Source organism: Periophthalmus magnuspinnatus, chromosome 18, assembly GCF_009829125.3.
Source record: "Periophthalmus magnuspinnatus isolate fPerMag1 chromosome 18, fPerMag1.2.pri, whole genome shotgun sequence".
Classification (NCBI taxonomy): Eukaryota; Metazoa; Chordata; class Actinopteri; order Gobiiformes; family Gobiidae; genus Periophthalmus; species Periophthalmus magnuspinnatus.
The window spans coordinates 13179065-13190234 of record NC_047143.1 but is presented as its reverse complement, the minus strand read 5'-3'; the positions used below and the strand labels follow the sequence as shown (position 1 = coordinate 13190234).

General features: G+C 40.2%; 1 protein-coding gene, 1 long non-coding RNA gene and 4 other non-coding genes across 6 annotated transcripts; 1 reads left to right on the top strand and 5 right to left on the bottom strand.

Annotated features, from left to right (window-relative positions):
* Positions 1-76: 76 nt before the first annotated feature.
* arl2 (ADP-ribosylation factor-like 2) lies at positions 77-5295 on the top strand. Its single transcript, XM_033983788.2, has 5 exons — positions 77-255; positions 1755-1865; positions 2103-2265; positions 4314-4394; positions 5053-5295. Exons 1-5 carry the CDS (start codon positions 191-193, stop codon positions 5185-5187), a joined length of 555 nt encoding a protein of 184 aa, XP_033839679.1. The 5' UTR covers positions 77-190; the 3' UTR covers positions 5188-5295.
* A 94-nt stretch (positions 5296-5389) lies between these two features.
* Positions 5390-10007, bottom strand: LOC117386433 (uncharacterized). Its single transcript, XR_004542669.2, has 15 exons — positions 9979-10007; positions 9431-9474; positions 8846-8880; positions 8647-8670; positions 8438-8481; positions 8094-8149; positions 7811-7858; positions 7636-7650; positions 7385-7445; positions 7135-7162; positions 6860-6884; positions 6455-6512; positions 6296-6349; positions 6148-6177; positions 5390-5995 (listed from the first exon to the last, which is right to left on the bottom strand). It is a non-coding gene; the product is annotated as an uncharacterized LOC117386433 (long non-coding RNA).
* On the bottom strand, positions 6581-6651 carry LOC117386742 (small nucleolar RNA SNORD31). Its single transcript, XR_004542717.1, has one exon. It is a non-coding gene; the product is annotated as a small nucleolar RNA SNORD31 (small nucleolar RNA).
* Positions 7227-7351, bottom strand: LOC117386743 (small nucleolar RNA SNORD22). Its single transcript, XR_004542718.1, has one exon. It is a non-coding gene; the product is annotated as a small nucleolar RNA SNORD22 (small nucleolar RNA).
* LOC117386741 (small nucleolar RNA SNORD30) lies at positions 7516-7584 on the bottom strand. Its single transcript, XR_004542716.1, has one exon. It is a non-coding gene; the product is annotated as a small nucleolar RNA SNORD30 (small nucleolar RNA).
* On the bottom strand, positions 7715-7779 carry LOC117386740 (small nucleolar RNA SNORD29). Its single transcript, XR_004542715.1, has one exon. It is a non-coding gene; the product is annotated as a small nucleolar RNA SNORD29 (small nucleolar RNA).
* Positions 10008-11170: the final 1163 nt, after the last annotated feature.

Sequence of the window (11170 nt, the reverse complement as noted above, 5' to 3'; positions counted from 1 at the left end):
ACCAATCACAGCTCGCTCTAGGATGAACGAGCCAATCGGTGACAGCGGGGGCAAGATTGCGGCTTTAGGGGCTTCCGGGTCTGCAATGCTGCATTAGACTTGTATTATAGTCACTTCATTCACCAAAACATCACTTTTAAAACCGAAATCATCGCGTTAGGTGAGTGTCCGCGCTGACGGAGAAGTCCACATGGGTCTGCTCACCATTCTGAAAAAACTCAAGCAGAAGGAGCGGGAGATGAGGCTGCTCATGTTGTATCCTTTTACGTACAGGACTAGCATCAACCTAGCATCTCTCATGTTTACGTGACTGAGATTACTACTGTCAGAGGTGGCAGAGGAAGAATACTTAAAGGTCCTACATTACAAAAAAAAATACTCTTGTGAGCTTTAAGTCATGTCATAATGTTGTTGCCTCCTCAAAAACATACCTGGAGTTGTGTTTGTTTGTTTCACACATGAGTAACACTTTATTGTTAGTCAGTTTACATCTCCAAACCACAAAATGCTCTGTTCCAACTTGTGATGCCACAAAGCAGTAGTTTTCCAGTTAACAGCTACCTTTTACCTTTAGTTCAGAAGAGATTGACTATTCCAAGGTTGAAATAATCCAAATGATTCTTGTGAAGGTGTAGTTTTAAAACCCAGTGGGGCAATTCCTGTATTACCACATGACATCACAAGGTGGAAGAGAGTGTTTTCTATCTGAGAGAAGAAATCAGTCTATATTTGCAGGATTTGTGTGTTTAACATTTGTGATTGAAACAAAACGCAACTCCAAGTATGTTTCTGATGAGGAAACAACATTATAACATAGCTCAGAACATTGCGTAATATGGGCCCTTTAATGCTCATTGTTGTATTGTACGTGGGTGAGGTTGTATGAGTCTGTGTCGCTCAGAGTGAGACAGTGGGCAGCTGTTCTTATTATTTATTGGTGTAATTACACTGTATTTCTGTAATTCGGGGACTACTTGAGTACTGAGTCACAGATTCGACAAAAATGTATTTCAAATCAGATTAATTAATTAATGAAAAATTAAGAAAACATTAGACAAACTAAATCATATTTGAAGGAGCAGTGCAAGAAACACAAATATTCAAATAATTTCATTTTGTCACATGTAGGGAACAGTAACAGTGGGAAGAGTAACCACAACTTTTACTCACATATGAATACTGTTACCGTCAAGTATAGGGTGAAAGAATTACTCTTAATTACTAAAATGTAAACTCAGTTTACTTGAGTAACTTTGAAAAAAAATATACCTTTCAAAGTACTTTTCTGACAGCATACTTTTACTACCACTTAAGTAATATTTTTATTGAAGTAATAGTACTCTTACTTGGGTAAAAGTTGTGGTTACTCTTCCCACTGTGAATCAGTCCGCAAGCGACAAAAGCTTTAGGTTGACAGTATGAAATTATTTGAACATTTGTGTTTCTTGCACCACTCCACCACCACTTCAGATATGAATTAGTTTGTCTCAGTTTTGTGTCTATCCTTTGAAAATACCAGATTTGTGTATTGTCTAATGTTTAGTCTTAGAAATCATATGTTATGTCCTGACAATTACTCTTAGTTCAGTAGTACTTTTCCCAAGTAGAGTAAGAGTACTTTTTTTTTCTACTCTACACACCTCTGCTGAAAAGTACAAATCAATTCCTGACGTAAATGTAACTGAGCCCAAAGCTGCTGTGTATACCCTTGTCGGCATAAGTAATTTATATCCTCTATAACCAGTGGCATTCAGGGGCCTGGATAACGCAGGAAAGACCACAATCCTCAAGAAATTCAATGGAGAAGACGTCAGCACCATCTCTCCAACACTAGGCTTCAACATTAAGACACTGGAGCACCGGGGGTAAGAATATATGGTACAAATGAGGCACAGTGATTATATGGTACAGGGGAAGAACAGTGAATATATGGTACAGAGGAGGCACAGTAAATATATGGTACAGTAAAGGGACAGGGATTACATGGTACAGAGGAGGGACAATGAATATATGGTACAGAGGAGGGACAGTGAATATATTTGGAGAAAAAATATATGGGTAGAAGGATGCTGATATTAGAATTATATTTTTTGTGGTCACAGGTATAAGTTGAACATGTGGGACGTAGGCGGTCAGAAATCGCTACGCTCTTATTGGAGGAACTACTTTGAGAGCACAGATGGGCTGGTGTGGGTGGTGGACAGTGCTGACCGACTCAGACTGGATGACTGCAGACAGGAGCTGAGCGCACTGCTGCTGGAGGAGGTACCACACTAACACACGATAATACACTACTGCCGGAGGAGGTGCCACATTAATATATGCTAACACATGCTAATACACTAATACACATGTTATGTTTTCATCCTTTTTGGGGACGTTACATTGACTTCCATTCATTGGGAGACTGATCCTAACCTTAGCCATAATTACTTTTCCCCCTAATTTAAAACAAACTGTATGTAGTCTGCCCTCTTACAGTTAAAAAAACCCCCTACACATTCAGTGTAGTAAAGAGTGCATTGAGCGTTACATTGGAGTAACTACTAACATGGTCTTAAAAGGTGATTTTGCATAATGGGTCTGCTTTAACATTCTATTGCAATTATGGTAGCCTTCTTTTAAACACTGTTTTCTGTTCACTTGAGCTGCTAAGTCTAAAAAGCAGTCTTTTTGACAAGACAAAGTTTAATGTAAACCTAAAATTAGAAAAAAAAAAAACACATCCAGTTTTTCCCCCCACTCACTGGGTATTTGTAGCTATGTTCACAAATGTTGATTTCGGAAATTATATTTTTTCACAATCAGGTTAAGTTTACGGTTTTGGTTAGGTTTGCTAACCGAATCTTGGCAAAACTGAGCAGTAATTATTAAGAGAAAAGATAATTATAAAATTATTAGTCAACTGTATTTAATAGATCACAAAAAATACTGTCAGTGTTGCTGAGTTTTAATATTTGCTGTAATTACATCTGCTGATATTGAAACTGTCTAGGGAAAATACAGCAGGCAGCAGCTATTTAGCTTTCATTGACATGGAATGCTAAGCCCCACCCCCAAACGAAATGCAGAGAACTAAGTCCAATGTTCATCCAATGTTTGTGTAATTAAGGATAAATCAGCTTTACAGTTGTTATCTGTAAAAGCTATATTTTACTTGAACATGTTTAAAACTTCAAACTCGATTTTGATACTTAGACTGAATACTCAATACAGAGTCCAATGCCACAATGATAATACTCTTTCTTAAACACTCTTTCCTCAGACAGTAGGATGTAATTTTCAAGATCAAATGGTAGTGTAATCCCTGTGTCCAGGTAGATTCCATAGTGGTCCATGGACATATACTAGTCTATGTGGTCTTATTATTGTTATGATTCAGCTCAAGATAATTTTCAAGTTATTCAGGAAAGGTTCATTTCTGTTCTGTGAATGTGACTTTTTTAGTCTGGATACCTGCTCAAATGAGTATCTAGTTTCGATACTTGTTTTATTATTGGTTAGTATCTGATTTTCAATACTTATGATAACCCTACTCTAAACTGACAATTATAATCACTATTTCCTCAACACTTCCTTTAACAACTTTTTTGATGATACTTTCTTTAGTGCTTTTATATACAGTATATATTTTATATATCTTCTCATTCCCAACCTATATATAAGGAGAGAGAGAAAGAAAAGGAGGAAGAATGTTGAGAAAAAGAGAGAAGGAGGAGGAAAGAAAAGAAAAGATACTATAACTAGGGATGCAGCAACCCAGCTTTTTCAGTTCCGGTACCAATTTCGATACTATAGCCTTAAGTATCTGCCAATACCTGATATCGACCATCATTAAGACTGAAAACAGCATTTATTTCTCTAAAATAAAATAAGGCAGAACTGAACACCAAATGTGTTATATAGCTCTTATTTATTTTTGCTGCTAAAAGCTCAAATTGCGTGATATCTTTGCATCGAATATGACATGATTGCCTTTAAGAACCTAGACCAGGGGTGTCCAAACTATGGTCCGGGGGCCAAATGCGGCCCTCAGGCCTTCAGTTGATCTGGCCCAATTGATCATAATCAGTACTTTTTACCGCAAATTTGAGTAACCCTACCAATATAACCTAAATAACATTGCATTGTCATACAGACCTACTATTAATATCCCAAGCCTTATTTAAAGTATATTAAACGCACTCATCTGAATTATCCACTGTATTGACCACTGGTCTGTGGTCCTCTGTGTTGAATATTTTTCAAGATATGGCCCTCGGTGAAAAGAGTTTGGGCACCCCTGACCTAGACTGTATTATTTGCCCTTGCAGAGGTTAGCTGGAGCTACGTTACTCGTATTTGCTAACAAGCAGGACCTGCCTGGAGCGCTATCTAAAGAGGCCATCCGAGAGGTAAGGTATCTGCTACTAACCACTCTGCTAGCACACAAATAGGGACACTGGCTTTTGTCTGATAATTATGAAAATTGTACTATCCGAAAAATCATGTGCCCATCCAAGTTCTGATACCAACACATTTCTCAGTTTTTATTTTTACCTCTAAAATTGCAAAAATGAAAAGCCATATCTGTTAAAAGTATATATAGTATAAGCCTGTAACAACAGTTAAAGGCAGTTCACATAGGCCCATAAGGGCAGAACCATCTTTTCCAAGTATATAATCCCTTGAGAAATTTGTACCAAAATGATTATGCACACTAGGGAATTTCATATTTCTCCAGCAACCATGGTGTACACTAAGCCGAAGCCATTTGACAAATATATAAGAAAACACCTGTACTTTGTCAAAATGCTTAACGTATCAAAAATGTTTGTGCAATTTGTGCTGAACTTTTGGATAGAATTCTTCCTAGCATGTCATCAAAACAGAACCCTCTAAAATAAACTTCCTGTAATTTAACATTTTTCTTGGCCAATTGCTTCCTGGTCAGTGTGAAATTATAATTGATAGTCAGAACAAGTATTATCCCACCAATTTGAGTCATGCATTTTAAACCCAGGTACTCATTTCTTTAGAATGTAGTCTGTACATATTGGACTGTCTGTGCAGGCCCTGGCTCTGGATGACATCAAGAGCCATCACTGGTGCATTCTGGGTTGCAGCGCAGTCACAGGGGACAACCTGCTGACCGGAGTCGACTGGCTGCTGGATGACATTGCGGCCCGGATCTTCACTGCAGACTGAGAGGAGCTGGGTCTGGGACTCTAGGGCTGCTCATGTTCTTCAAACAACCAGGAACTCCCTGCACCACATAAGCACTCACTTGGCCTTTTAAAAATAAAGACTTCCTACACTTGCACCTGTCAGTTTGTAGTGCCAAGTGTACACTTTGCCAAGGGGGTACTTGAAATTTAAAAGATGGAGGAGAGCAGTATTTGAATCCAAAATATGCTAATATTTAAATGGTTATTAGTACTACAAAACTGGTACACATGGTAAATTATAGCCAATGGGAAAAAAAAAAACAACTGGTTAAGACTAGTGGAAACAAAGGGAAAACCACTGAAGTGTGTCAAACTCTTGATAATGGGATATGGGTACTGGTTTTCAGTGACTATACCTGCTCCAGTCATAGAAAAAGGGTCACAAACCCCTCCAGAGAGGGCGTGGTGGGCCAAATATTTATAAATATTCTTGGATGAGTAATTAGCCAGGCATTTAGATGTGTACAATCAGAACCACCCTGAAATCTCAGTTGTCTGCAGATTTGTGCCAACCTCAACCAGGCTAGACTGCACTTCAAGCCTGTTAACGGTACCATTCTGAGAAGGCTGGAACAGGACTGACAGCTCAACACTGGGCCTCCACAGGGCCAGTGTCACCTCATCTTTTTTTTGCTGTTAAGCTATGGCAGGGAAAGTGTTTTCCCATTTGTTACAAATTTAATTTTTGTAAATATACCAGCTCAAATTCAGTTTTGAAAGTGGCATTGACTCATCAAAATTTTTATTTAAAAAACAGCTCACAAACATCTGATCACTGCATCTTCAGGCTGCAAAGACAAGGAGGTTTAGAACAGTGTTATGGAACATGAATATGCATGCATTAGTGGAGATCAGGTCAGCGGGGATACCAATCCGTCATCAGATTCTGACTACAGGAGTGTTGACTCATCACTTCTCCATGTTTAAAAGATGTCCTTACCATTCATCTGCAGAACACACTGATGCCAGACTGCAGAAGTTAAAAGGCATCAAAAAAAAAAAAAAGAAAAAAAAAAAGTGTATCAGAGGGGGGATACCAATCACCCAGTTCAGACTGGGGCAGTATCTGACACTCATACTAGACTTACCATGTGACCAGCACCGAGGCATGACATACTGCATTCCTGTCAGGGTCTCTGCACCTAAGAGGGGAAGGAGTCAAGCAACAATGCTTTATAGAATTGAATATAGTCAGTTTAAACTGTAGTGCCAAAGCCCTGATTGTGTCAGCAGTAAACATTACTCACCAATACAACACCACTGGTATTTCCAGCAAAAGCCCTCAGAACGTAGATCAGGTCAAACCTGTAAGAAAAGGTCACCGCTTAGAAAGACCTAAAGACATGTTCTTAGCAGCATGTGCAGAGCAGAAGAAGAGCTCAGAGGATACCAATCAGTCATGTACATTCAGACTGGGGCGGTAAAACCGATCATCATTTATAGAACTGACAGCACGAGGGCTAGCTTGTGTTAAGCCCTGTATCACTTCCTGTAGTTAATCATTCAGTATTTGTAGGGTGTCAATGTCAGTGGCATGTGTAGTTTAAATTAATCTTATGCATTTACAGGCATAAATCTGGTGCACTTTAAACTTGTATTCATTATGTACAATGCCAGAAGATGGAGCAGATAAGGCATTTAAACACACTTACCAGGCGTAAATGTCCATTCCCAGTCCTTACAAAAAAAATAAAAAATTAGGTACATCACTGGAATGACCCGTCTATGATTGCTCAAGAATGCGATCAGATCATTTTCTCAGTTACTCAGGCCATGAGGCCTGTGAACCGGGGACACTTTACACCAGGCCAGAGCCATACGGGTTCTCAGTGTCTGGCCGGGCCACAGTAGTCGTCCTCGGGACCCACTGTTTAGGGTTGTCATCATTCTCACAGCAGTACAATAATATAAGGCCAAGATGGCTCACCTGAGCAGGTGCAGGCTCGCAGCAGAACCTGAGAACACAAGAAATTAATTAAACCAACACAAAGACTTTTCTCCCTTGACACAACCCTGGTCTCAGTTCAGACTGTTGGATTCCCAACAAGCAGTCAGCCATGTGCCAGGGCAGCACCAGTGGGTTCACCTTCTCAGGTCTGGCACTGACACCTGGCCTCAGACATGTGTAGCTCTCATCAGCACAGAGACGCAGAGCTCATTTAGCAGCAGAAGCTCACCTGACCAGAGGCTGAAGCTCCACTGAGGGACAATCTTTAACAGTACTGATGCAATCAGGGCCTGTTAAACACAGATTTTTAAAGGCAGCACACACAGCTCAGCAACAGATCACACACACACACCACATGACTGAAGTCAGAATTCCATTTCTCAGCAGGAGCTCAGACGAACGAGATTCCAAAGTTCTCTCATCACGATCAGAAGGTTCAATTAAAAAAAAAAAAAAAAAAAAACACATGATGACCCTCACCTCAGCAAACAGGACCTGTGGACACAACAGCCATTAGACCAGATGTCCTGCCTCAGCTCAACCCCTCTTGGGTCTGAGCAGGCCTCAGATGTTCATGTAATTTCACTGGCACTCAAAGTGAGCTAAGTATCATCATCACTGACCTACAGAGAAACAAAGCAGAAGACAAGCTTACCTCCAGGAGACAGCCAGAGAAAACCTTCAGGAGACAGCCAGTGAAGCCCTGCAGAGAGTGTGGTGAGAAAGAGCTGGCACACCAGTGCTGAGCAATACAAGAACATGTTTGATCAGTGCTTTGGTGACAAACTGCCATGAGACGCTGTCGTCCAGAAGTACATGGACTTAGCCCGTTCATCCTCTCAAACAGGACAATGAGTGTTTGACTGAAGCTAGTGTAAGTGGGGTTTTTAAAGTAAAGGATTCATTCAACACTTGGGCAATTTGTTTAATGGGCTGACCTTTCATTCACATGCTGCGTTTGTCTCCAGGACAGGTGTTCCATCTTCAGGCCACTCTAGACAAGCAGGAACAAAGTCAGTACCACATCAAAGTGAGAACAGTGGCCCTGTGTAAAAGCAAAGGTGTACAATACATCTGAGTGGCAGTTTTAGGTGTGAAAGTAAATTAAGTTTAATGAGCCCTTATCCAAGCAAGGTGTGTCCCTTTGAGCAAAGAGCTGGGCTAATCACTGGGGCTCACCCCTGAAGGGCTTTCAGATTACTGGTAGACATCAGCAGACTCAGGCATATGCTCATCTGTAGAATCATCAGCGCCACAAGCACACGGCATGTTCCTCACCTACCTGTGGACATGAAGCAGTCACTGGTCCTGGATCACCACACCGGTCTACAACACAAAGCTTGATTAGAGCAGTAGCGAAGCGGGCAAACATGTAGCTACAGCAGAGGGCCAATCAGAGAGAGAAGACATCACTGGAGTCAGCTATATGCTTGTCTATTCTCCTATCATCATCTGGTTCATTTAACAGTCAGTGTGTTCTGACTCACTCACCAAGAAGACTGGAGCTGCAGGACCCTGAAATTAACACACACGTTACACATCCAACTATCACTGGTGGGGAAAAGGTGACATGAATCAAATATGCTCAGAATCTGGTAAAGTGATTACTTCAAAAGTCAATTCAGCAAGAGAGAGTTCAGGGCTCATCACTGCACTCAGACAAGAGCAGAGATGTCACACTAATGTTTACCTGGTGCACGAGTCTGGACCAGCTGCACTGTCGACCTGTGAACAACAGGTAAAGGCAGTTCACATAGGCCCATAAGGGCAGAACCATCTTTTCCAAACTTTTAAAATTAACTTTCAATTGTACAAAACCTATGTTAAAGTTAGGCAGATGGGGACTAAATTGTGCACAATCAGGTGACAGGTCGGATCTGTGGCGAGGTGAGCAAATGGCAAGAAAACACGGTGTCCTGGATATTCTAGAGCAATACAAACCTTAGTGAATAAATGGATGATTTCAGTACTGTAACATTTCAGCGCAATATCACCATGGACAGGTGGCAGGCCCTCCATCAGAAGCTACATAGTGCATTAAAATTTTCTCAAATTGGTAAAAGATTTAGAAATAGGTGTAGAATTCTGTATCTCAAAAGGGTAATTCAATTTCTTTGTTTGGATCTGCCCCATACCTCAGTACTTGTGATAAACTAGCAAACTGCTACTCAGGCTTAGTTTTGAGCTTTCCTCAAATCTTTTCAGTGAGAGAGTTCAAGACATCACTGTAGCATTCCTGTGGCATTTGTGTGTGTCAGCATGAAAATCCACAAACCTTCATGATTCTTAAGATCCAGCATGGCTCCAACTTCCTGTTCCCTGCAAAAGAAAAAAAAAGAAAAAATAGACGGTTACAGGACTCATTTAGCATATAAGTATGCCGTAACGTGGGGTTGTATCGCAGTGTCTTCAATCAGAAGTGTAAAATTGCAATCACAGGGTTCAGTACAGGTCTGTGAAAAGTATCATCACGCCAAGACACTGCGCGTACTAGGCCATGGCACCAAACATGGCAACGTGCTCTTGAAATGTCGTACTTTTAACAATTAATACTAACTGCTAATTGTACAACACATGTTAAAAAGCTTCGTGGATATCATTATATTCAGATGTGTTGCAATTTACAACAGGATGGCAAAGGATTGGATCGGTAAGAACGAGTAGCATGGCGGCTGCGGCGTCTTGGGCCTTACATTCAAGACAAGTCGCGGTAGTAAATCTTAAACATATGGCTCCAAATTGGAGCAGGTGTTTTGTCTTTAGATTATAAAACCGCTTGGAAGCACGCAAATTAGCAAAAAACAAATATAGTTACGCTCTTACCTCTCTCAGACACTGGCAGGAAGTGGAAGAAAGAGAGGCGCGCGCGGGGTTTTATTTTCCGCTTTAAGCTCCGCCTACCGACGTTAAAACATGGTAAAGTAGGCGTTGAAGCTATTTTCAATTATTTTTGGTGTGTGTGTGGATGGGGGTGCGCGCGCGTGTGTGGCTGGGTCAAATATAAAAAATATAACCTAACAAGAAGTAGTTGCAATTTTCGACCTAGCCAATAGATGACTGTACTATACGGGTAATGCAGTATTTGAAGTCGAACGTGTGATGTCATCAAAGCGCAGACAGCCAAGCGCCTTAGTGAGAAACAGACAGAGAACAGTGTGAGTAAGAAATGTGAGATGAATGGGTTTCGAGCACAAAAAAATAATCTTTAATATTGACAAACAATGTTGTAATGAGCGTCATATTTTAAGATTATAAATGTAGTTTGTAGAACCTAGGATTGACTTGTTTAAGATTAACCATCCTGTGAAAACTAACGGCTCACGTAATGGAAAGACGGAGCGGCTGACGACGTGAGTGTTACAATCAAATGTAATTGTTTAGAATGTTTTATTATTTTGTGACTGATCTTGTACATTTGTGATTGATTCAGAGCGGAGATAGCACAGTCCAGGGGTTTTCCGTGTGCAAAGTTGTTCTGGGCAGTCTGTCCGCCATTTTAAAGTGAGTTGAAATTCACCGTTAAACTACATTACATTTCTATTGTTCTTCTGCTGTTTGAACTAAATAGTGTTATTCCATGTTTTGGTATAGGAAAAGCCCACTACTGTTGTCTTTTGTCTTTTTTATCTTTAGTCTTTTATTATTACTGTTGATAATTACAAAGAAAAAAAAAAAGAAAGCCAAATCAAACCAAAAATTAATGTTGTTCTCCCGCTCGGGACAGCCGGGAAATAAAAGACCCACATACATTTTTGCTGGTGTCTGGTCTATTCATTTTACACCTGGCCACATTTGTTTGCTTATTTGTTTTTTGCAGTTAGTGATGGGATATAATAATTTTTGATCTGTTCATTTCAAAGAGCCTTACAAAAGAATGACTCTTTTTATATTTATTTATATCACAGAAGCCAATGTGAGAACTTATTTTATCCACAAACAAATCATAGAGAGAAGACTCGGTGCTTTTAAAATGAGACTCGTTTCCAACTGTTCACATTAAGGAACCATTCAAAAG

Bases quoted from the DNA above. Each gene is read 5' to 3' on its own strand.
- arl2 (XM_033983788.2), top strand. From the start codon at position 191: ATGGGTCTGCTCACCATTCTGAAAAAACTCAAGCAGAAGGAGCGGGAG. The intron at 256-1,754 runs GTATCCTTTTAC...AGTGGCATTCAG, and splicing joins GAGATGAGGCTGCTCATGTT to GGGCCTGGATAACGCAGGAA. The intron at 2,266-4,313 runs GTACCACACTAA...TTGCCCTTGCAG, and splicing joins GCGCACTGCTGCTGGAGGAG to AGGTTAGCTGGAGCTACGTT.